Source organism: Leptinotarsa decemlineata, unplaced genomic scaffold (genome assembly GCF_025532065.1).
Source record: "Leptinotarsa decemlineata unplaced genomic scaffold, Ldec_3_MD MMD2_tig00003192_RagTag_RagTag, whole genome shotgun sequence".
Lineage (NCBI taxonomy): Eukaryota > Metazoa > Arthropoda > Insecta > Coleoptera > Chrysomelidae > Leptinotarsa > Leptinotarsa decemlineata.
This window is the reverse complement of record NW_027412582.1, coordinates 315,306-343,046: the sequence shown is the minus strand read 5'-3', so window position 1 is coordinate 343,046 and position 27,741 is coordinate 315,306. Positions and strand designations below refer to the sequence as shown.

General features: G+C 33.7%; 2 protein-coding genes across 3 annotated transcripts in view; both read right to left on the bottom strand.

Moving 5' to 3' along the window:
- Positions 1 to 1,235, bottom strand: part of Lar (tyrosine-protein phosphatase Lar) — a 351,016-nt gene extending 349,781 nt beyond the window's left edge. For both annotated transcript variants that reach the window (XM_074177677.1, XM_074177678.1), the window contains exon 1: positions 1,115 to 1,235. The gene's annotated coding sequence lies outside the window, so the exon portion shown is untranslated. The remainder of the gene's footprint in view (positions 1 to 1,114) is intronic.
- Positions 1,107 to 27,394, bottom strand: LOC141483180 (tyrosine-protein phosphatase Lar-like). Its single transcript, XM_074177654.1, has 3 exons — positions 27,388 to 27,394; positions 23,808 to 23,939; positions 1,107 to 1,276 (listed from the first exon to the last, which is right to left on the bottom strand). The coding sequence occupies exons 1-3, from the start codon at positions 27,392 to 27,394 to the stop codon at positions 1,107 to 1,109; spliced, it is 309 nt and encodes a 102-aa protein (XP_074033755.1).
- Between the last annotated feature and the right edge of the window lie 347 nt (positions 27,395 to 27,741).

Sequence of the window (27,741 nt, the reverse complement as noted above, 5' to 3'; positions counted from 1 at the left end):
TATTCCTAGTCGCCTGGAAGGCGACTATATTGAATAATAAAATCAGATTTCATCAAGAAAATAGTTTGAAGTCCAACTATCACAGCTTAAAAAACAATGAAGTGAATCATTGATAGTCATTATGAAAATTTCATTCAACCATATCAGAAATGAAGTGGAAGTTCATAAAACATTCCAAATGGAAATGCTATTATTTGGAAGTGAATATTTCATATCACAGTTATACTGGAAATATTCAGCTTCGATTTTCCGTTACGGTGTTGACTTTTATGTGCCATCATACACCCTTCTCGGTGTCATTTTTCGAATTAAAAATGTTATGGAAATGATCGCTTCACATAAAACAATCCGCTCTAAAATCTTTATAGATCATGGAGAGAAGATCAAAATTGACGACCTTATAAACATTAAAGGTGAACCTTCTCATATTGACCTGCTCGTAAAATCCACTGAATTGAAAACAATGGATTTTATGTGTGGTCACTCCGGTTTTGTATATAAAATCTGGGGAGTTGTGATTGAAGTTATATTGAGTTGGGGTACTTTCCGTTTTATAAGTTCATTTTCGTTCTCTGTGTATTAAATTCTGGAAAATAAACTGTGCCTAGATTGGATTTGTGAATTATTGAACAAATAAACTCAGATATGATCAGTTAAATCTGATTCAATACATGCAGTAGAAGACTCATTTCTTACACAGGATGAACAATTATGAAAATCAGCAAACACTATTATGTAATGAACATCTCATCTGCTAATGCTTGAAGACTGGCAGTGAAAAAATCTAAAGAAATGAACTTTAAACGTTCAAGCCAGTCTCAAATTACTTCCAGTATCTTGAACATATTTTCCAGGTGCCTTCATTAGAATCTTCCATTTTTTCAATATGTTTTCTCCATGTTTTCTCCAACCATTGCCAGGCTTATTTTCTGCATCCAGCATCTCATTTCATCCAGCTGTAGTAGAAAGTAACTTTTTCTAACCCTGTTTTGTTTCAAATTCCTAAATCACATTCTTCTGAACACAATAAATGGTTGAAGTGTTCTCTATACCAGGGAAATCACAGAAACTACTGTCTAATTTTGATGCACATTGATATAAAAAAATCACATACCCTCAAATACCACCAACGTGGCTTCCGAACTTACTGCATCTCCAACACCATTTTCTGCTACACACTCGTAGTTGGCATCATCTCTACTCGGTTTCACGGGTTCTATCCTGAGTAACGAAGCACCGTCTGGAAATTCTTTCACTTGATACCGTGTTTGAGAACCTGCAAAAAAACAATGTTGTGATTATTTTACCCAAAAAATTAGATAGATACATATATATCCTGTCTACAGAATTCAGATATTACAATAATACGGGAATAGCATCAATCGAATACAAAAATAATGAAAAAAGTATGAAAATTGTGAATAAATATGGTTAAAAGAACTAAAAAACACGCTTTTAAAAAACATCGAACTAAAAAGTTAAAAATATTATTTTTAAATAAGCTCAAAACAATAATAAATGAAAAATACTGGTATTATTGTAAAAAAAAACGACAGGTGCTTGATATACAAAAAATATGGCACAAAGCGCCCACGCTTTTTTTACAATAATAGTTACTGTTTTAAACTTATTAAAAAAAATTATTTTTAACTTTTCAGTTAGACGTTCTTTAAATGCGTGTTTTTTATTTTCAATTTTTCAGTTGCGTATGCTATAATAGCGTGTTTTTAGTCTTTTTAAACTATATTTATTCCATTAGAACTTTGTGATCAATCAGCCGTATATTGTTTAGAAAAATGACTATTGATATTTTCCGATTCCGGAGAAGGAGCCTGAAAATCAGCTACCAAGCCCAGATAAGGCAGCAGGTGCGCGTGTTAATAAAAAAATACTTTTTTCAAATAAAAAAATACATGTAAAGTGAGTTTGAATTATATCAAGGAGGTTACATATAGCGCCATGTATCCGCGAATAGATCAAGCAATAATATCGATGATTCTGTCAAATACATATCCCGATTCAAACGGGAATAAGTATGAAATGAAAAAGAGAGCTACCAACAAACAAACTGATAGACAAACATACATACAGGTAAAGCTAATGAAAGCATGTAAAAAACAACATTGAAATTGGAAAAACAACCCAAGTAATCAAGACGGTCGTTCTTCAGATAGCTCATTGGCTTTTAGACTACAAAAAAAATAACACTCTATATATGAATTTCTCAATTGGTGGATCACATCATTGTTTAAAAACATAAGGAAATTGTCCTTCCTTATCGTGAAACAAAATTTCTGGAATGATTTACTTTTAAAACTTAGAAGACCTGAAAAAAACGAACCAAATCACGTAACTCTAACTTTTTGAAAAAGATTTCACTAGTTCTCTAGTTTGTGTGTCCTATACGTAGTCTTGTATCCTAGGCATTGGGATGTATTTTAGCTCCTTAATTTTTGATGATGCAACTAATTTTCCTTCATTTTGAGTATTTCAATATTAAATTCTACAAAAAGGATTTGAAGCTTTATACCTTCTATTAATTATCTGCGAGCGCTTTCGACAGTTGGTAGTACTTGTCATCTTCTAGGCACTCCTCAAACTGAACTTGTCATCCTATCGTCTGCCTCTTTATACGGTTAGAGCGTCTTAACTCAGGTATTTCAGGTACTTTAGGTAAAATTGCCTGTATTTGTACTGCACCAGGTACTCTTCTTTGTGTTAGATCTTCTCTAGGATTGTGTATGGTTTTGTTTAATATATTGAATGTTAGATCTTGTTGTGTTTTGATTTGTACTTGTTCCTCGATAAGTGTTTTATGACTGTTAAATTTATGGATGTTCAAGTTTTCCCAAATGTCCATGTGCTTTCCCTTGTTGACTTGTTTTATGAGTTTTATGTTCTCTGGTGGAGGGAAATGATGTTATATGTATATATATATATATATATATATATATATATATATATATATATATATATATATATATATATATATTCAATTCGTGAGGTTGCAGTCAATAGCTGGGCTGTTTCAAAGACAACTCTTTGTTATATGTCAAGCTTTCGGTATATTTCACACCTTCGTCAGGATAATAACGTGAGAATAAAATATAAAAAGGTTCAAAAACAGATAGAATATAGAATAGAAAGAATAGATATATTTTATTCCCACGTTATTGTCCTGACGAAGGTGTGAAATATACCGAAAGCTTGACATATAACAAATAGTTTTCTCTGTAACAGCTCAGCTATTGACTGCAACCTCACGAATTGAACCGATTTATAGTTAATCCAATCACTAATTATTCTGTTATATATATGATGGCATTGTGTCAAGGATCTGGTATAGGTGTTGCTTTATTATTGTAGGATCAGTATCATATTTGTTGTATTGCTGCAAGGATGTATTTATTTTCGGGATATTTATTGTCCATGGTGGGGGCGACAGAATGTTATGGGGATAGCATTTTTGTTTACTGATGTTGTATTCAGCCTGATATCTGTTTATCCTTTCATAGAAGGGGGGATCAAGGTTTCTCATTCACTTATAAGTAGATATGAAACGATCTGGGAAGCAGTAACTATGGAAGGTCACTTTTGATGATGCCTAGTTCCTTCTCCTTACAAAGCCCAAAAGCACGGTCAAGTGGAGTCTTGATGATACCTTTCTATAGTCGATTGATGGATTTCTGGTTCAGATACTGTCCCGTGTGATTGGGTTTTCGATATACAGATGTTTCCCATTCAGTGTCGGTCTCTTCACTTAGACGTATTGGTTTAGGCCAGGACTTTTTACCCCATGTGAAATAGCAACACGCCCATTCTGTGACAGTCAGGATCCACTAACTGTATTCAGTCATATTTTTCTTGTACATTGTCCCTAGCAAAAGCTCTATAGTTTTTTGGGAACAGTAAAATACGGTGATTATAGAAAAATGGTGTTTTATGTATTAACCAAAACATGACATTAATCATTCGGGTAGGATTACTCTCGAGCAATAATACTCCAAACAATTCATTAATAACAATGTTGTTGGACAACATATTTCATTCTGAAAATAATGAAAATCAAATCCACACAACTTCCAATGATGAACAAAAAATAATAGACCCTATCAATTTTCACATGTATGCCCGTATTTCTCCCTCCCCCCTCTGCAAAACTGGAATTGAAAAATAATTAAATAGATACGGGTTGTTCGACGGGTACATACACCTGACAGTGTACCGAAATATCTATAGTTTTACGATAGAAATTCAATTTTGAATTGAATGCGAATACATATGCAGATGAAAATAATGCATTTTCCGCATCTACGCCAATTTCATATTTGAATATTCCGGCAATATCGGTTTGACAAAGTTTTAGTGAGTTTGTACGGGACCATTAGTTTTTTTCAATTCACTGGAATTAATGCATGTGAACGAACTGATAACTTTCCTCCATTGAATCATCCATTGAATTATCCATTGAATCAAAGTTTGAAAAAATGATCACCTCAGTTTATGATATACAGGGCTGTTCAAATTCGTTTCTGTACATGGGGATCTCGTAAAAGATAAGAGATACAGTGTCGGTTAATTCGTAGCAAAGTTGCGTATTTCAGAGACCTATTCAATGATGTGAAAAAATTGAATATAGCTTTTTGGTTCTGGAGATATACAGGAAAAACCAAAAAATCCCAAATTATATTTTTGCCTATATCTTCTTTATTCGCAGACATATTGAAAATCTGTCCACATTTTGCTATTGACACTTTATGTGGGCTATCAGAATATGTCCATGAATCTTTTATATAAGGTGTCATCTAACTTGGGCCACTCCCATCTTTGAATACGGACCTGTATTTTTGTTGTATTTTTTGGATCGTAGACGTTCACTTCATACTGAGAAATTGAATTTTATTTTATATATCGGGATGTTTCGGTAATATTTGATTATAATTGGGTGAATTATTCTCTTTTAAATTACGGCTGAGTTGAATTAAAAAACAATAGCAACTTTCACGTATCGCTATGTACCGTAGAGTTTTCCGAGGGATTTTTTTTCATTTCTAGGTACCGATTCATATTTTTTCATATTTCCATTGCTTTGAGAGTTTTTTACAATTAACTTAGAATAAGAAAACCTGAAAGGAAAAGTATAATTGTAATGAAAATTTTTTGCCAAAAAAATTATCCTATCAAATTTGTCTATTTCTAGTCATGTGTGTCGAGATAACCAATGAAACCATCATTACACTGATAACTACCCATGGATAGTTTTCACGGGTAGTTATCACTTATGTCATGACATTGCTAAGCAACCAACACAATAAAGTTGTTTGACATTTCAGTAATTCAATTTATTTCGAAAATGTCACTTCCTCGCTTTGGTGTTCAAAATGATGCGGCAATTGACAAAATCATTGAAGAAAATACACCAAAAAATACTGTCAATAGTAAAGAATATACTTGGAAAATATTTATGGAGTTTTGTGACGCCAGAAAATATGAATTGGATGGAAATCGTACTCTCGAAGAGCTTGCATTAATACTCAAGGATTGGGCGATTAATATGAGAAAAAAGGATAGCACAGAGTTTAAGGAGGCTACTGTTAAAACCGTATGGAATATAACAAGCAAATTATTACAAGAAAAGTATTACAAGGAGTATAATATCATGCTAGACCCCTTTAAAAGTGTTGCATTCAAACAAGCGCGGAATGCACGCGACGCAGCACGAAGAAATTTACAAACAAGCTCAGTACCATTAACTTCAAATGAAATAAGTAAAATTATAAACTTTTGGGATGAAAATACCCCTATAGGACTCCTACGCAAATTTTATCACATAGCAGCGGTGGAATTGGCTTGGAGAGGTGGTGAAGGTGCTGCTTGCTTAGTTGATTATTTTCATTTTCTGATTGATTCGGCCGTTACTTGATGAAGATCCATAGTAATTTCACAAACTACACTTAAACGATTTGATCTCCACTAACTTTATTGAAAATAATCATAACATGTTTCGCTAAAACATTAGCTTTTTCAAATGATTAATACATCCAAGCATCCTTACATTCATATTTATATACTACAGGTAACCACAATCGAGACTACCTGTAAGAAATTACCTGAATCTCTACATCACATACCTGCTCGATTATGCTTACCTAAAGCAAATTGCCTACCATCTACATCAATAATAATTCTTTATGGGTTTTTAAGAAAACAAGTTCAATAATGGTGATCTATTCAAATCTAATTGGTCATTCATTAGAATATTTGAATTTTTAAGTTTATTAATTTCCATTGCTTCTAAATGATTCAGTTTGAAACCTTTATTTTCAATGTGCAAAATTTCGAATTCTTCATTAAAGATGTGATTTTCTTCTAGAAGATGATTTGAATACGTTGAATTTGTTTTCTTGTTTACATAGCTCTTATGATGTTCCTGGATTCGATTCCTAAATGTCCTGCCAGTTTGACCAATATATACCTTAGGGCACGTTCCACACTTTAATTTATATACCCCTGATTTCTCGAATTTAGATGTCTTATCTTTATTATTTTTAACTAGCTTTCCCAACGTATTACTTGTTCTATATGCAATTTTAATATCTCTATTTCTCAAAAATGAAGCCACTTTTTCCGTTGGTTGTCCAAAATAGGTTAAAGCTCTATAATTTTGATTATCTACCTTATCAATGGGAAAAACGTCTCGCATCGCTACACAAAAGCGATGCGAGACGTTTTTCCCATTGATAAGGTAGATAATCAAAATTATAGAGCTTTAACCTATTTTGGACAACCAACGGAAAAAGTGGCTTCATTTTTGAGAAATAGAGATATTAAAATTGCATATAGAACAAGTAATACGTTGGGAAAGCTAGTTAAAAATAATAAAGATAAGACATCTAAATTCGAGAAATCAGGGGTATATAAATTAAAGTGTGGAACGTGCCCTAAGGTATATATTGGTCAAACTGGCAGGACATTTAGGAATCGAATCCAGGAACATCATAAGAGCTATGTAAACAAGAAAACAAATTCAACGTATTCAAATCATCTTCTAGAAGAAAATCACATCTTTAATGAAGAATTCGAAATTTTGCACATTGAAAATAAAGGTTTCAAACTGAATCATTTAGAAGCAATGGAAATTAATAAACTTAAAAATTCAAATATTCTAATGAATGACCAATTAGATTTGAATAGATCACCATTATTGAACTTGTTTTCTTAAAAACCCATAAAGAATTATTATTGATGTAGATGGTAGGCAATTTGCTTTAGGTAAGCATAATCGAGCAGGTATGTGATGTAGAGATTCAGGTAATTTCTTACAGGTAGTCTCGATTGTGGTTACCTGTAGTATATAAATATGAATGTAAGGATGCTTGGATGTATTAATCATTTGAAAAAGCTAATGTTTTAGCGAAACATGTTATGATTATTTTCAATAAAGTTAGTGGAGATCAAATCGTTTAAGTGTAGTTTGTGAGATTATTTTCATATCGAAAAGGACAACAATGGATCTCCAACTAATAGGATAGAATATAATCCAATTTTCAGTAAAACCTGCCAAGGGGGTTCAAAGAACTGCGCCTCTAGCAAATGGTTAGTTCAAAATAGTGATAACAATGCTTGTCCTGTCAGATTATTCATTAAATTATTATCAAAACGAGGCACAAATATCAAGACAAATAGACTATTTTTAAGGCCAAATCGTCACTGGAAGACAGGAAGCGATAACTGGTATGACAATATGCCTTTGGGTAGAAATATAATCAACGGATGGACGAAATCTTCTGCTGAAGCAATTGGCTTGGATACGAAACAGAGGAAAATAACCAATCACTCTAATAGAGCAACTGCAGTCAGTCAACTAGCTAAGAGTGGAGTTCAAGAACAGCAATTGTTGAAAATTACTGGGCACAATAATGGAAATTCCATAAAACCTTATTTGAATATTGATCAGGAACATCATAACCAAATAATCAATAGTATGCGTGGAAACACCTATGCAGTAACCGAGGCAAATACAGCAAGATCAACGGAATATCATTATACGAATTGTTCTTTTAATAACTGTGTGTTCAATAAATAATTTTGTTCGAATTGCAAAAAATTTTCTCACCGAATATCCCTCGAACATTGATAAATAACTCATAATTTTATCACAACTTCCTCAAGCACGTTATTTTAGGTAACATCCCTCCGCCTTCGGCGTCGGGATATTACCAAATAACGTGCTTTCGAAAACTGTGATAAAATTATTTCATTAGTTATCAATGTCCTTGGGATATTATAGCTGAAAATTGAAATGAAGTGATTTATATACACAAAAAAATAATGGCGCAATAAATGTTCGAATTGGAGTCATTACATTTCGAAACAAATAATGGACCTATAAGATGGTCTGCAAGATCACCAGATCTTACTATTTTGGAGTATTTTCTATGGGGAACATTGAAAAATAGGATTTACGCTGGCGGAGAGATAGAAAATGTGGAAGACTCGAGATTGAGGATTTCGAATGAAATCGCAACAAAGCAGCAAATAAGTGTATTGAGGGCAATGAATAATATGAATAACCGAATTCAAAAATGTCTCGAAATGGAACGACTCCAAATTGAACATTTATTGCGCCAATAATTTTTTTTTATATAAATTACTTCATTTCAATTTTCATTACAATTATGGTATACGTGAGTTGCTATTGTTTTTTCATTCAACTCAGTCAACCAATTTCCAGGGCCATAATTTAAAAGGGAATAATTCATACAATTAAAATCGAATATTACCCACAAATCCCGAAATATAAAATTGAATTTAATTTCTCAGTATAAAGTTCAACAAAACAAAAAAAAAATTATAATCAAAATCAATTTTGAAATTTACAATGGGCTATATCTCACGAACGGAAGCTGATATCGAAAAATGCTTGAAACCGTTTCCAGGATAGTAAGGGGGAACTAAAGTGACATGAAAGAGAACTCACCCCCATCAACTCCCTAGGCCATACCCACCAAAACTCAAAAAGTTTAAATTACAAACTCCTATTTGTGATACATCATTGAAAAGACTATTTAATAGTCATTTCAATGATGATATTTAATAAGGTTTTTGTTGAACAGCAAATTTATTGAAAATGTCAATTAAGTAAATGTTCAAAGTGGGTTCTGTTGTTTTATAAACAATAATACAGCCTATTTTCAAATTCTGCACGAATTTTGGCAAATGTTGTTCTAGTAATGGTGAGACATGCTTGCGTAATTCTTTCTCGCAATTCCCCAAGTGACGCAGATTGAGTTTTATAAACAACTGACTTGAGGTGACCCCACAGAGAAAAGTCAGGTGGCGCCAAGTCTGGTGACCTCGGTGGCTACTCAATGGGACCTCTCTTTCCACTCCATTTGTTCGGGTAATCGGTATCCAACCAGTGACTAACTGGAGCTGCATAGTGAGGAAGTGCTCCATCTTGTTGGAAGTGCAGCAAATCTTCGTCTACAGCTAGGTTGCCTTGGTCGTCCCCTTGGTTCTTTAATTCATGCACAATTAAAGGTTCGATGGTGTTTTCCAGCATATCAAAATAAATGTCGCCACTTAAATTGCATGGTATGAACAAGGGACCAATTATAATTGATCGCCTAATATTCCTGACAAAACATTCAGTTTTTCAGGATATTGAGTGTGACCTTCTCTGAATTGATGCGGGTTCGCATCACTCCAAAACCGACAGTTTTGTTTATTTACATTACTATTCAGCATAAAAGTACATTCATCGGTGAAACAAATAATTTTTAACATTCTCGGTTCAAGGCAAATTTTTTCAGTCATGAGTTCACAAAACTCAATTCGTCGGTCTGGATCATCATCACCTAGTTCTTGAAGAATTTGTGTTTTTATACGGATGAAACTTATGTAATTTCAACACCTTTCTAACCGACTCATGTGAAGGTCCCGTCACTGCAGATATTCGACGTGTTGATGCAGTAGGCTCCATTGCAAAATTTCCAAGGACCTCAATTTGGGTTGCTTCATTCAGTGTTCTTGGGGCATTCCTTTTTTTATTTTGCACTGATCCCGTTTCTCTAAACTTTTCAACAAAATCGCGGACGTACACTTGACTCACATTTTTGTCCGGATGTCTTTCATGATGATGAAAACTAATGACATTTAAAAGTCTCAAACAAACCAAAAATTATTGACTCTGACAAAACCCAAAAAACAGATCTTTCCAACTTGTTTTGCAAAAACGGCAAATTAAGTTTTTATGCAACAAAAAAGTATCGAACTTTTACTTGATTGACATTTTTAATAAATTTGTAGTTCAACAAAAACCTCATTAAATATTACATTTCAGTCAAAGTTTCACAATTATTGCTTCACCTTGTACAATTATTATTTATAGCATTTTTATAGTCTTTTCAATGATGTATCAGAAGTAGGGGTTTGGTGGGTGGGGCCTAGGGGGTTGATGGGGGTGACTTCTTGTTCATGTCACTTTAGTTCCCCCTCACTATCCTAGAAACAGTGTCAAGCATTTTTCGATATCAGCTTTCGTTCGTGAGGTATAGCCCATTGTTAGTTTTAAAATTGACACACTGTACAATAAACGGTATTATTGAGTTTTCAAAATTTTGCATACTGAGTGTAAAGAGTAACTTCTCTTTAAAAAATACGTTTAAGCGGCCTAGTTGTTCATAAAAATGAGTTGAAGTGTGTCTTCTCAAATACAGACGAGCATTCTATTATCATTAGAGAGTACTTGTTTCCTCCCACTATGTACGAGTATACATACTATTTTCCTCTCATAAATACTCATTTATCGACCCAACAAAATTTATCAAACACGCTCATCTGTAAAACCAAATTGGTCCTTCGCAAAGATTGCATGTTTCACGTGATTTGTCGGTTCAAAAAGTGATACTTTATATTATACGATTATAATTATAGGTCTATTTCATAATTAAATTCGTTGGTTTTTGGAAGTATATTCAGTAATGGATTGTTATTCAGCACGAAAAATGAAATCTATACATCTTAATTATGTGTTTTCAAGAGGGTGATAATCAAGACTGGGACCATTTACTTAATATATGTGCTGTTTACTGGGAAGGTTGATAAACCATTCTGATTATTGAGTGAAAAAATATGAAATTGCATAATTTTCAATGGAATGTTGAATGTCTTTGTATTATAATAATATTAATAATGATAATAAATGGGCTTTATTTATAGACATACATTGTTCATGAAGAAGAAGTACATACAAAAATCAATGAAAGGAGCTGTTTTACAATTTAACCAAGGGGATAGCATGTATTATATAGAAAAATAAAAGTAATTACCTAGTATATACTGGTAAGTGAGTAGTTCATGAATCTTCGGAAACTAAGGAAAAAACAAAGGTTATAAATTCTTGAGTAAATATTAAAAATCTGATTTGAAAGGGTTATATTTTTAGGAGTGATTAATTTTTTTGGGAAAGAAAGTTTTTGGCTTTCTACTACTTCATCTGATACAAAAAAATGGATGAGAGAATCTTCCAAAGAAAGGAAGGATTAATCAATTTGAAAATAAGTAACTCTATACATGGATGTGTAGATCATGCAAAGAAGTAACTTTCAGACACAAACTGAAAGAAAGTCCTCCTGAAACAGCTACTTTCATATAAACATTGAATTACACGAAAGAAAAAAATTCTTTCGAAACAAATACTTCTATAGGAACACTGAATTATACAGAAAATACTTTTCTCTATTCAGTTTGTATATCAAACATTTGTGGAGGAATAAGAATCAGATGTCATTCACATGAGTTCTACTTTGAATGAATGGTAATAAATTGTACTCACATGGAACACTGTCACTCTAACTGGTATACACGTGTTTTTTTTATTTTTCTATATAATACATGCTATCCCCTTGGTTAAATTGTAAAACAGCTCCTTTCATTGATTTTTGTATCTACTTCTTCTTCATGAACAATGTATGTCTATAAATAAAGCCCATTTATTATCATTATTAATATTATTATAATACAAAGACATTCATTTCTTTGGAAGATTCTCTCATCCATTTTTTTGTATCAGATGGAGTAGTAGAAAATTAAAAATCTATTTAGCTTAAATAAGGTAAAATATATAGCAAAGCATAAACAAAAGTGATACAAAGGGAAAACCATATGAACAAGGCATAACATGAATATATTATCTATCCAGAAGACTTCAGATATATTTCCAACTTTCTCTTGAAATTATATATGGAGTAGGGTCTAAATTCACTGGGCGGAGCGTTACATTGTTTGATAGAGTTATAAATAAAACTACGAGAAAAGCAGCCTGTCAAGTGTTTTAGAATAATAAAAGAGTGACGGTTTCGTGTCCTCGAATCATTCTGAGATTTGAAAGTTTTATATCTTTCATAAATATAATTTGGCTTTTTGTTAATGAGAAATTTATGCGTATTGACGAGTAGGTGAAACTGCCAGGTTTCAGCAATCGGTAACCAACCTGACTCCTCGAACTTGTGGGATATATGATCGAATTTTCTCACACCATAAGAAAGACGAATGCAATTGTTTTCTATTTTTTGTAAGCGATTTACATCAGTTTGTATCAAAGCAGGCCCATGGATTATATCGCAATATGCTAATCTAGACAATATGAGGGTTTCGCAAAGTTTCAACTTCAATTTGGAAGTCACAATATCTCTACTTTGATAGAGTTGACGTACGAGCTACGACAAAGTGAATTTATATTTTGTGAAATCTCAGATCAGCATCTAGCCACAAACCCAAGTTCTTGCTTTCTGTAATTATTCGTAGTAAGTCTTGTCCAAGTTGGATTTCAATTCTTCCATCAATTTCCCATCTTATATTGAAGCTTCACTTTAAAAATACAGTGATAAAAAAATCCATCTGCACTGAATATTGAACAGCTTCGAGAATTAAATTATGTTACCTATAAAGAAATTCGCAAAACTAACACATCTGTCAAAAATGTCTGCCCTCACGCGTCTGCCCACGATTTCGGCGATGGCGCATCATTGCTTAGCCCGCTCTTGACCACCACACATCGTCCCCCGTTGTCTTACAGTAGACGCGATGCGTAATGGCTTACTACATTGCGTCAAAGTATTCTTATCGTGATAATTTTCAAACGATTAATCCCAGTTACTCAGTGTGAATGACAAAATTTATCTATATTGAATACTCAAAACGAGAATTCTATCAAATCGAATTCGAATTGTGAAAAAATATCAAATTTAATTGATCATTTACAAAAAAAACTTCAAAAAGAGACTAAAGACCTATTAACTTATCTAGTCTTGTCTGTTCCCGACCTTGGCATTACAAAAAGGAATTTTTTACAACAGTTGCATACATTTTCTGATCTCGTCATTATAGTATCACTGTTAACTCGACTTCTTTGTTATTTTTCAATTATTGCTATTTCCAGGTTGAGTTGAAAAACAGCTGAAAGTTGTTTTCTTTTTCCTCTTCTTGTTTGTTTCAATTGAACTTTTATGGTAAATAAAGACGTGTTATTATTATAGTATTATTATTGTATTTATGGCTCAGTATTTCGCAGTAAAGATTTCGAAATATTCGTTAAAGCTATGATTTTCTTCTGAAAAATAATTTGAATATGTTGAACTTGTTTTCTCATTAACATAGCTCATCTGATGCTTTTGGATACGATTTCTAAATGTTCTGCAAGTTTGACCAATATATACTTTGCGACACGTTCCACATGGTTCGTGGAGATCAAATCTTCAGGGGTAGTTTGTGGAAATGAGAGTATCGTTTCCCGTCTTCAAGTAAAAAATGCATTACAAAAGTACCTCTCAAAAACGAATATACAAAGCAATTTTTCTCAAGTACAGATAAATAATATTGTACAGACGTGAAATGTTTAGGAATCATAACAGGAGTGCTACGATGGTAGTAAGAATGTTTTTGAACATTTCTTGAATTAATAATGGAAAATAAACTTTCAATTTAAATTAGTAGTAAGTGGTTGATTGCTTTACTTTACCATTCACCAAATGCGTGTCATAGCAAATTTTTAGATAAATTCGAAGAGTGGTGTTAAGATTATCTAACAATCAACAGAAAATTTATTTTCATAGGTGATGTAAATATAGATTTCTTGGGGAATGGATTCTATAGCAAAAAAATCAAAAATATTATTACAGCTTATTGATTTGAACAACTCGTTGATGAGCTAACAGGAATAACTTCAACTAGTTCTTCTCTAATTGATTATGTGCTATCAAATCAAAATAATGTGAAAGTTTGTATACATCATGAACCAGTAATTACAGATCACTTTATAATAACCTTAAATTTACACAACAAAGATCGAATAGTGAGTAATACATTTTGTACGCGAAGACTAAATGATGACGTTTTACATAAAATAAATTTGAAACAAATTCAATGAGATTTTGTAAACGGGTCTAATGATATGAATGAAACACAGGGTGTAACTAAATAAGTGCAAAACATTTAAGGAGGTGATTCTTCATCGAAAAAAAGATAGGATCTTTCATATAAAGAAATATCATTAGAGCATCCCTTGTTAAGATACAGCCCCTTACAGGGGGAGTACATAAAATTTGTATAACCATTTTTTTCACAAGCACTAAAAAAGTTACAATATTGAAATCAACCTGATGTTTTGTACTACCAAAAAGACAGCCAGAAATTTATTCGGTTCACCCCATGGTTGTAAGGGGTGGAAACGCAACCCCTAAAATTTATTTCCAATGTAACTTTTTGTCTTATTGTTTGTTTACCATTTATATATTTATTTCCGATAGTCTGTTTCATTCTAAACAAAAAATGTCATTTGGGTTTGTTGCTCAAAATGAACCAGTTCGCAGCAAACAATTATTTTACGAACAACTACAGAGATACATCGTCATACATGCGAAAATACGAAACTAATCTATCTAGTCGGTCGCCATCAGTGATAGTGACAATCAAATTGGTATGACGCTATCAGTTTGTGAATTTTCGAAATTGAATTAATACTGATTGTGGGTTGTTGTTCTGTTCTTAATTTGTTACTTTAATAATTCACTTGTTATTAAAATGGCATACACAAATAAGGAAATGGCTGATATGCATTACGTTTACGATCTGTCGCATGGGAATGGGTTAGAAGCTTCTAGAAGATATGCTGAAATGTATCCTCAACGGCAGCATCCTTCACATAGAATATTTGCTCGACTTCATTAACGATTACGAGAATATGGTTCATTCGATCAAAGAACGCAGGATTGTGGTTGCCATCGAGAAGTACGAACACCACAGCTTGAGGAAGCAGTACTTAATTTGATTGAAGAACAACCTACTACCAGTACTAGAAATATTGCTTTCCAGCTAAATGTTGATCATATGACGGTATTTCGAATTTTAAAGGAACAACTCTTATACCCTTACCATCTACAACGAGTACAGGCACTGTTACCGTGAGACTTTCCGAACCGTCTTGAATTTTGCAATTGGATGCTGGAAATGATTAGAAGAAATTGTGACTTTCTGAAGACGATAGAATTAACAGACGAATGTAGTTTTTCTCGGGACAAGATTATTGATTTGCATAATCACCACATATGGGCTGATGAAAACCCTCACGCTATTGTCGAAACTAAACATCAAGAACAGTTTTCTCTTAACGTGTGGCTCGGAGTTATTGGGGATGATTCAATTGGGCCTCATTTTCTACCTCCTTGATTAAATGGTGAGACATACGTTCAATTTTTAAGAGAAGTGCATCCAGTACTTCTGGGGGAAGTTCCTTTGGGCGTCAGAAGGGATATGTTTTTTATGCATGTCAGCACGTCAGCATTTAACTGAAACATATGCAAATCAGTGAATAGGTCGTGGAGGACCACAGATGGCCCGCTCGATCCCAGTATCTCAATCCTCTCGATGTCTCTATTTGGGGCCATTTACAGCATTTGGTTTATCGTACTCCTGTTCGCGATGTAGAGGAATTAAAAAACCGCATCATCGATGCATGCAGGGTAATCAGAGCGACTCCAGGAATATTTGAGCGAATACGTGGCTCAATGCGCCGACGTCTAGACGCAGGCGTAATGTCTGAAGTTAGACATATTGAACATTTACTATGATTTCTACATGTTGTGTGTTTTGTTATTAATAAATTAGTTTTGTTTATTACCCTTTAATCGTTCAATGCAGGTACTAACTACAAAATAACAATAAATCCAGTTGGCATTTATGACGATCCATCTCTGTAGTTGTTCGTAAAATAATTTTTTGCTGCGAACTGGTTCATTTTGGGCAACAAACCCAAATGACATTTTTTGTTTAGAATGAAACAGGCTATCGGAAATAAATTTTTAAATGGTGAACAAATAATAAGACAAAAAGTTACATTGGAAATAAATTTTAGGGGTTGCGTTTTCCACCCCTTACAACCATGGAGTAAACCAAATAAATTTCTGGCTAAGTGTGTTTTTGGTAGTACAAAACGTCAGGTTAATTTCAATATTGTAACTTTTGTAGTGCTTGTGAAAAAAATTGTTATACAAGATTTATGTACCCCCTTCAAGGGGCAGTATCTAAACAAGGGATGCTCCAATGAAATCTCTTTATATGGAATGGGGAATCACCTCCTTAAATGTTTTACACTTATTCAGTTACACCCTGTGCTATTTGAACGTATTTTATTGGTACAAGAATTTTTATACTATTTTAATATTTTTTATATACCATTTTTACCTTTTTGGACTTGTATTTATATTAAGACTCCCTATTTCCAAATAAATAAATGATAATAATAAAATTATGGGGTTGCATTTAAACAATATGAAATTGAGGTGGCGATTTCGTATATTCTATTTGTTTGCTCAAATATAGCCATTGTGAGTTTTCAAATTGTCACCCTGTATTCGTGAATCAAGAGGATTTTCCATACCAAAATCCCTACATACGAAATGTTCAGCTTCACACATTACATTGTTGAAAGTCTTTTTGCGGAGATGGACGTTGACAACAAAGTGGAAACATGTCCTCGCGGATACTACAAATGGGGGCAGAGATCAAGACGTCCTGAATGTGTTATTCAATAGGAAGGACATTCGGTTCCCGACATTTTCCTGTCATCCTCCCCGGTGCTCTACAACGAACCATCCGGAGAATGAAATCGGTCCTTCGACCCAGATTGCCGTGCTTTGTGTAATTTACTCGTTCATATAATGTTTGTTGAACAGCTTTCCTCGACAAGCAATAATGGCCGTTGTTGACCGCCGGAATCCCTGATACCTCGTGGTTTGCTCGCATAAAATCCCTGCATGGGTAATTAGCGCTTTTAGATATGAAATTGCATGCAATAAAAGGAATTTGTTGGGATTTTCGATTCAATTATGTCCTGTATTTAAATTGAACGGCGGACATTATGAATTTCCATATATGGGTGGGCTTTACAGAGTAATTTCTTCAAGGGAGCTCTTCGGAGATGCTGGAGTTATGCAGGAAAATTCATAATGCCCCGGAGAGCAGTGACTGCATTGAATTTAAATCGCGATGGAACGTTCCAAAGAAAAAGGCAAGAAGTCGTTTCCACAAGAATATCGTACTGAAGGTAGAAAAGCTCGTGGAAAAATTAAATTCAATTCGATTCAGTTTATCAAATTTGTTGATAACAATACATATATTTTGGTAACCGCTATACAGGGTGTTTCAAATTCGACTGGGATCTAGGAAACTATGAGAGATTCGAACATGGGGAGACGCAACAAATATTAACAGGGTCTTTGTTGCTCAGAAACGAATAATTCGTATGCTTCACAATCTACGTCATACTGATTCATGTAGGCCTGTTTTCAAGCGAAGGAAGATATCAACAGTACCTTCTCTCTATATTTATAACTGCCTGCTCCTTGTGAAAAAATGCGTACTGAATTGGCTGAAAATAAGACCTGATTTCCCCGTTTTCCCGGAAAATGTAATTTGAACAGATGAAGGCACTTTTACGAATTGTGGGATATTCACCCGAAATAACGAACACATTTGGAGCATAAACAACCCCTGGCAGTTCCGAGAAATTTGACCTCAAGTGCGATTTTGTATTGACGTGTTAGTAGGAATTTACAAAAATAGAATTTTGGGCCAACATTGATTTGACGGACTTCTGAATGGAGAAACCTGTCACCAGTTTTTAATGTCGATTTTGGAAGACTATTTGGATGATCTACTTTTGGCTAACTATAACAACATCTGGTTTCAACATCATGGTGCTCCACCGCACACTACGAGACGAATATCTAATTACCTGACTGAAGTGTTTGGTGATAAATGGAAAGGGAATATTAGAGAGAACATTGTTAGAGAGTTCGGAAGATTGAGGAGGAGGAAAATTATTCGTGCAGTGAAAAATATTCGAAAAAGGGCACAGTTGTGTTGTCATAAACAAGGCCAGCATTTTTAGCATTTGCTGTGATTTACTTTTGTCTTTACATTTCAGTTAATTGTTGTTTGTTCGGAGATCTATTTTCGTTGAAAAAGACACAATGTCTAATTTACCTCATACACACCTCATTTGTCAAATTTTCTTCAGTTTCCTGGTCCATTGTGTTTCCGTAGTTTTTCATTGGCTTTTCAAACGAACCAAACTAGATAAGATTTTGATTCAATAACTTGAACATTGTTAGATGTGGCTGTCGTCTTTCGCGATACAAGTTAAAATACATTTCCGATGTTCTAACACTCTTTCTATCGTATTTGTTATAAATTTGTATCATATCTCGTTTTTCTTCATTAGTGAAAGCCATATTTCGCCAAAAATTCAATAACTTGTATAATAACATAATGTCATTGAGTGTAACAAATTGAAAGTCAAATTTAGAAAGCCAAAGCCTTTTATGATAAGAATTAATTATTTTCAATATCTCCAATTTTTTTTTGAGAAGGTGAAATTTGGTTCTATTCAAAACAGAAAGAATCCAATGACGGAAGACGAAAAATCGGATAGCAAATTTGAAAACATTGTTATGTAACAGGGAAAAAGTGGAAATGTGGAAGTGCAATTCATTTTCGAATCCTTCGAAAAATAAAGCCAGAAAAAATAAAAACCATTTTCCAAAATTTATGTTTTTCCAGATATCTCCGGATATACTCAGAATTTCAAAACTTTCTCAACGGCGTACTGTTAGTCAGGTGAATTCGCAACTTTGCTCCAATTTAACCTTTATCGTATCTCTCATAGTTTCCGAGATCTCAATGGCGAGGATGGAATTTGAAACACCCTGTATAGAGGCATCTGGTTGTATTGATGCTTGTAATATAACAACTGTAATATAACAAATTACACAACTATGGTGGTAACCACGGTCAATTTTTTTGAAGAATGAAATCATTTTCAAAGTTTTTGGTGCAATTATTTTTATTTTTTGTTAACACCGAAAATTACTCAAAGTTGTACAGTATTGTAACAAGAACTTAATATTCAATATCAAATCACAAAACATCAAAATGAAATAGATATTTTGGAACAAACTCATTAATTTCCTGGAGATTTTTTTGTCCAAAATAAGTGTTTTCAGTTAAATCTCCAGAAAATCAATAAATTTTTTCCGAAATATCTATTTTATTTTGATGTTTTGTGATTTGATATTATTGAATATCCAGTTCTTGTTATTATACTGTATAATTTTGAGTAATTTCCGGTGTTGACAAAAAATAGAAATAGTTTTGCTCTTAAAACTTTGAAAATCAATTTACTTTTCAAAAAAATTGGCCTTGGTTAACACCATACTAAGAAAGTTAGAATATGCAATGTCGTACTGCTGAGTCAATTTTTTTGGCTCAGAAAGAAAAATTATAGTAGAAGCAGAAGATGAAATGCGTGAGGTGCAAATAAATAGCGGGGTTCCGCAGGGATCTGTATTGGGCCCAACCCTGTGGAACGTCCTGTATAACGATCTCCTACGGATTGAACTGCCGGAGGGAGCCACACTAATAGGATTTGCTGACGATCTAGCTCTGGCAATTACGGCAAAAAACGAAAACGTAATGATGAACATAGCAAACACAGGAATACGAAGAATAACAAATTGGATGCTGAGAAACCTGCTGGAAATAGGCCCTCAAAAAACTGAAGCAGTGCTACTGACAACCAAAACGAAACTATCCCCCATCTACTTCTATGTCGAAAAAGTGTCGATAACAATGAGCAGGGCTGTAAAGTATTTAGGTATATGTGTAGACACAAAACTTACTTTTGCGAAACATGTAAACAAAACCATAGAGACAGCGGAAAAAACAATGACTGCCCTCTCTTGTCTTCTACCAAATGTGGGGGGACCCAGAGCATCGAAGAGGAAACTATATGCAAGTGTAGTTCACTCAATGCTGCAGCCTCTGCAATACCGTGAGGAACACCAGCAAAAGAACTTTAAATGTGACTTTAAATGAAACCAGTGAGCTGTAAACAATACTGTTTGTTTTGGCAACCAGGTGGTTCGGCGTCGTCTGACACGGCCACTGCATAGCAAATGCGATAATATGAAAATAGTCAACTGACAAGAGATGTCAAAATGTAGTCCGGTCAAATTAGATTAAAAATAAGAGTGAGGGCACATAAATTTACAAGCTGCAAATGCGTGTAATTGTTCAAAACATAGTGTAAAATAAGATTTTGAAGTTCCGAATGATTGCGATACCTGGAAAAAAGTTATTCGAGGTCAAAGATCAAAAATCAAACTGTCAGTTTGAGGAGTGCCAGATGATGACAGTACTACAAACTGTCGAAAGCGCTCGCAGATAATTAATAGAAGATATAAAGCTTCCGCATTCGTAAAATTTACCATATTTACTGATATTCAGAAAAACAGCGGACTACCAAAATAACTTCAATAACACTTCAAAATCAATCAAAACGCGCTGTGACAGTTTTTAACACCAACACCTTACTTTAAACCAACATCAATATTAGCTACTGACGTTTGTACAGACAGATAATTCGTTTTTTATTGCTATGGTGGGTACGCTGTTTTTTCTGCTTTTAATCTTTAAAAGAAATCACATATCGACAAACTCCATATTTCCAAGAGGTGCAGTAAATAAATTCTGCTACACGTCATTCATTCCAGGATAACTAAATTTATGTTTTCAAAAATTATTAAGCGGTGCTGCGTTATGACGTAATTTTAATTGAGAACAGTGCATCTGACAACAAACAAATACCTTTTAGATCCTCAATTATTTCGCAACAAATCCTTGATCAATTTTATGTAAAAACCAAATAAACATTCACTATGAAAAAACCAGTAGTTTTCGAGAAAAATTGAGTTGAACTGATAGGTGCATTCTCATATGGGAATATTAATAATCGAGTAAAATAATCGAAATTCCAAAACCGAAATTATTTGAACTCTTTCATCATTCTACCATTCATTGTGTGCTTGAAAAATTATTCACTTCGGCAACATATTGCGGATTTTCTACCATTTTACCAACTTTTTTTGCAGATATGTTGTGAGCCCGCAGACCTACTGAATGGCCTTACCTCGAGATTTATTTTTTAATAAAATGTTCCATCCAAACGATTTTCAAAGACAATTACGAATAGTTGGCAAAACTGAACTCAGAATGTTTTATCGAATTATCTTCTCTCACTGGGTAAAAATCCAAGTTTTATCGATTAACCAAAATACTGTTTTTCATTTTCTTATTAATCAATGTTCTTCAAAATATTTACGATTCTACAAAGAGAAGTGTGATTTCACGAATGGGAAAGACAGGATAATTGTGAACAAAAAATTATTTTCCCAAAATCCAGAATAATGGTGTTATTTTAGGATTATTGGAGCCTAACTCAGTCGAGATTCCGAATGATCGCAAATTTTATTTGGGGTCACTTTTTTTCAGATCACAAAGTCACTCGAAGATCTGAGAACAATGAAAACATTTCAATAATGAAATCTATTGACAAGCACGAAAATAAGCCTCAAGAGTTATGATTTGTCATTACAATATGCTGAACATAACAAAAATTGGTACGATGATAGAAAACCCACAATAATTACCATCACTTGCAAGCGCTAAATTAATGGTAAAATCATAAAAGAGTTCAAATAATTTTGGTTTTGGAATTTCGATTATTTTGATCGATTATTCCCATATAAGAATGCACGTATCAGTTCAACTCAATTTTTCTCGAAAACTACTGGTTTTTTCATAGTAAATGTTCATTTGGTTTTTACGTAAAATTGATCAAGGAATTCAAAAAAAAGACGGTTGTGGATATAAAGTCAGTGGCGTAAAAAATAAGGGGGGAAATATAAGCTATTACCGCGCTGGAACGCCACTGGCTACTGATACTGAAGCAAACATACCACTGGAGGAAGCACATTCTAGCTCGTAATCGATTTGCTGAGTTTCATTAATTTATTCCTTTTAGTCCGGGAGCTACGACGAAAAGGGTCTTTTTATTTTGCAACTTCAACACCCTGTATTTCTGAAACGGCTCATTTCCGGACACACATGTCCTACCTCATTTTTCATCATTTCATATATATATATATATATATATATATATATATATATATATATATATATATATATATATATATATATGATGTGTTGTTTTTCCGGGTGTTCATCCGTTGTGTACTATTCGATAGTCGACGTTTCGCCATCATCTCAGATGGCATTATCAAGACGAATTACTGCTTCGCTTCGAGAGGTGTAACTGATGTTAGGTTCTTCTTGTGGTGTTTTTATATGGTTTCGCTTGCGTAAGTTGTATGGATTTGTTACCTGTTTTTCTACCTGAGGGTTGTTAATGGCTTCTGGCGGTTCTCCTACCTGCGATGGTTCATTATCAATTTGTGGTTGTCTTTGGTGGTTGTTTTTAATTATTGTTTTCCAAATCCTTGGGATGTTTAGTGAGTCATCCCTTTTGTTGATGAGGCCTTGCTTTTCGATTTCGATAGCTTCCCTGATTTGTCGAATTCTTGGGTTTTGCACCTGTGCTATCTGTTTTGTGGACTCAAAATTAATCTTGTGACCTGTTTGTAGATGGTGTTGAAAGAGGGCAGAGGAGGTTTGTTTTGTTCTTATCGAGTTTTTGTGCTCCTGGGTTCTGGCAGATATACATCTGTTGGTCTGACCGATATATTGTTGTCCACAGTCCTCGCATGTGATGCTATATACTCCTTGGTTTTCTAGGGAAATTCTCTCTTTCGGTCTGGGCAGCCAACTGGATATCGTTTTGTGCGGTTTGTAGGTTGTCCGAATGTTTTTACGTCTTAGTATTCTCCGTCGTCGACTATCGAATAGTACACAACGGATGAACACCCGGAAAAACAACACATCATATTCTACCATCCGTGAAAACCTACATTGTAATTCATATATATATATATATATATATATATATATATATATATATATATATATATATATCTGAATGTTAGATTAGTATTTATATTTTTAAATCTTTTATTGTAACCTAGTACTAAGGAACTGACTTGCAATAAATGTATCTTTGTACATAATGTAGTAAAATAAACATCTATCTATCTATCTAATGTGTTTTTATAGAAATATTAAATTCATCTATTTCATTATGAAAACAGGACAATTGTACAAAAAACATTGTAGCATATTTGTGTTGAAAGTGAGTAACTTTCAACACTCATATCATAAATAGCTATTATATTCCCACGCCTCAAAATTTTTCTCACACATTGAAAACAGGTAATCCAATTTTTCAATATTTCAAAACACCGTCGGTTACAATACAAACGCAATCAACTATGAAAGCATACTGTAGTACTCACTTGAGACCTTTTTCCCGTTCTTCTTCCACTGAATGACAGGTGTAGGATCGCCCTGCGCCGCACAATAAAAAGCAGCAATACCACCGGCCCGAACGTGCAAGTTTCTCGGTTTCACTTTAATTTCAGGTGGATCTGAAAAAGAAAAGAGTGAGTTACTACATTTTCCGACGCCGTACCTGAAAATTGTATCGCGTTTATTGCTATGAAATGCGGGTAAATTTATCTGCTCTTGTCGGAGTATGTTGCTCATTTTATGTGGTATGCACTCTGTTCAATGTAATCCACATCGACACCTCCAGCGGTTTTATTGGAAACTTAAAAGCGTGAGTCGCTGTCTAGAAGCATTTCAGAGACACTCTCAGTGTATCAACACTCAGAACATCTCTCAGAATTTGGTAATGAATCATAATGGAAAGGTATCAGTTGCAGGAAACAGGATATGTGCAATTTGTAATGAGAGAAGATTCAAAATATCCCTCGTTGAAGAAATCATGAAAGACGCTTTTGCTACACATCATTCACCTCTGAGTCTCTTCTGAATAACACAGGCCAACAAAAAAAATGTTTTTGAAACCTTTGTTTACTTTAATGGCTGGGTTTTTATTGATTTTTGTGTACTAAATACAAATCTGGTCTTTGTTCTTTTGTATCCCCCACAGTTTTTCATAAATTTACTTTTTTTATACAGAGCTAAAATTCGTTTCTGTACATGGGGATCTCGTAAACGATAAGAGACAGAGTGTCAGTTAAATTGTGGCAAAGATGTGTATTTCAGATGCCTATTCAATGATGTGAAAAAATAGAATGTAGCTCTTTTGGTTCTGGAGATATACAGAAAAAAACAAAAAATCCCATATTATTTTTTTGCCTATATCTTCTTTATTCGCAGATATATTGGAAATCAGTCATAACTCGAAAAACAAGAAGTTAATAAGCTACCTTAACCTAATTTACGCCATCCAACCAATAGGGCACGACGTAGATTTGCCGGTCCCAGAACTTCCAGATGATGAATTCCGTCCAAAATGAAATGTTTTCTGATGTTCTGCCAGATATAGATGGGCAAGATGATGAAGAGTTCCAATACAAATACAGGACCTAAACTGTTTACCCAAATTGAGCTTAACGACTTAATTAGAGATCTTGAGATAACAAGAAAAGAAAAAGCTGAATTACTTGGTTCTAGACTAAAAAAAAAAGAACTTGCTGTCGTAGGAACTAGCATATATGTTTTAGGAAGAGAGAGCAGCAGTCTTCGAAATTTTGCGAACAGGAAGGTGATTTAGTATACTGCTCAGACATTCCAGGTGTGATCAAAGAGTTTGGTGTTGAATACAAAAAAGAAGACTGGAGGCTGTTTATTGATTCTTCCAAAACTAGTTTAAAAGCTGTTTTATTACACAATAGTAACACTTATGCATCTATACCTGTTAGCCATTCTGTACATATGAAAGAGACCTATGAAAACCTAGAAATAGTGTTGAATAAAACTGGCTAGTCGACTCATAGTTGGATGATATGTGGTGACTTGGAAGTAAAATGCATGGTTCTTGGTCAGCAAGGCCGTTTTACTAAATTTCCATGTTTTTTGTGTGAATGGGACAGTAGAGCAAGAGATCAACATTGGTGCTGAAAGAACTGACCTGTGAGGGAGTCTTTAAAACTCGGCGAGAAGAACATCCTCCGCAAAAACCTTGTATATCGTAGAAACATTCTCTTACCACCTCTACATATAAAGTTGGGCCTCATGAAATAGTTCGTAAAGGCATTGCCTAAGGATGAACCTTGTTTCAAGTATCTCTGTCAGAAGTCGTCTTTGTATGATCCGACATTCGAAAAATGATGTTTGACGTGAATTTTGAAACCACAATGACCATACATGAGAAAGAAACATGGGTATCATTCAAGCAAGTTGTTAAAAATTCTTAGGAAATGCAAAAGACCCAGAATATCGTACCATTGTAGCTAACATGTTGAAGAATTTTAAGAAACTAGGATGTTTGATGAGCCTGAAAGTCCACTTCTTGAACAGTCATCAACATGATGAGAGCCTACTGTTGGTCACTTTACCGTAAGCTCAACGCAGGAAAAGCTGCACAAGAAACTTCAAAGAAAAAAGAGAAAGGAAGTATAAACCAGCACAGACTACAGTTCGAACATTTAAAATAAAGTCATGTTTTCATTACTGGTTTACTTTTCCATTGTTAAATTCATCATCAGAAAAAATTATAAAATAATTAATTAATTTATACTTTTATTAGATATCAATAAAAAAAAATTTCTAAGGGCACATCTTTCAAATTCTGCCCGTTAGACCCCAAGTATCATACCTTTTCGGAATCAGCTCGTTACGAATTATCTAAAACTGACACCAAATACAGGGTGTTGCTTAAAAAAATACCGATGGCGTCATCACATTAATATGGATCACCCTGTATAATGAAATTTTGTTGTAAAATGTAGAATGATAAAATTAAAAAATGACGTGTTTCAGGTTTCTAAGAAACGACCTTTGGTTTTGGAAATATCGAATTTATTTCAAACTTTGCGGACACACTGTATGTAGATGATGAAGAATATTGAAAAAGTGAAAGATTGAAACAATACACGAAAGTTGTTTGATGAACATCAAAAATTTGAATACAACTTTTGGGGCTCCATTCAATTTCAGATACTAATATTTGGGATATTCAATAACTACTGGGTAAAAGTTGGAAAAAGACTAATTTTTATGTTTTACAAGGGACTAAATATTAACTGATTTTGAGTGAAAATTCGTTGTATTTTGGCCCAAGATAGATGAAACATTTTGGTCCTATGAGTTTTTCAGTCCTAAGGTTGAACCAAAAAAGAAGATTTCAAGATTATTTTCAACTAATCAGGTATTTTCAAAACGTGGAGTACATTTTTCAGTAAACAAATACCATTAAAATGACAATGAGAACGAATATAAGTCTATTATGAAATGGAATCAGTTGGAGTAATTACTTGATTTTGAGAACAAGAGTGTAATTTTGGGAACAAGATTGTTTTTCAAATAAAAATCTATCCAAATTATCAATAGCTATCAGTAGCTATCAGTCAATCTATACTTACGTGTTAGATACTGAATATATGGAAAATCCGAATAATTTCCTGAAATTAACGAGAAAATTGTTAAGTTTTCACAATCGAATTGAGAACCCAGGATGTCTCTCGAGTTTAGAAAAGCATGTGAAATCATTTCATTCGTATAATAAAAATGCTGGAAAAAAATTAATGGAATGGGCCTGAAATTTTCAATATTTCTCACCTTTCCAGACCCAAATAATTTAGAAAAATGGCGGTTTTCTATGAAGGAGTTATATTTAATCTCCAGAGGCACCACAATGATTTTTTGTGGTTTAACGGCGTCAATTACAAGGTCATTAGCATTCTCATTATTAGTTCAAAACTGGTTTTAATCTTCCTCGTTGAAGATGATCACTTGGTGATCGAAACACGTGTCGAGGTGTTAAAAATAACGATTTGGTGTTGGGAAAAAACTCCAGTAATATTTAAACACATTCATATCGATATTTCTAGAAATATTTCTTTTTACCTGCCATATGGTAATTCCAAAAACCCCATAAGATTTGTTAAGTTATTTTTTGTTTATAAAAATGTCAGTACGACAATGAACATCATTGTTCAGTTAGAATATTCTCATTTAGTTTTCGGTTTTATCAGTAGAAAGATACCCCATCAACATTCTCTAAAATGGTCAATTTTCATCCATTGGAAGGAAAAATTGAAGCGATTTTTATATACGAGACCAAAAAGATTTTCAGTGAACGAATCGTCATATCTGTAGAAAATTTTTGAGGGAACTTGTATCCATATTCACAACTGCCGGTGTCAATAATAATAATAATATTTATTCATCCATGTTGCATACAAAATATAATTAACAACT

Bases quoted from the DNA above. Each gene is read 5' to 3' on its own strand.
- LOC141483180 (XM_074177654.1), bottom strand. The intron at 1,277-23,807 runs GTGAGTACTACA...GTTTTTTTGCAG, and splicing joins GAACGGGAAAAAGGTCTCAA to GTTCTCAAACACGGTATCAA.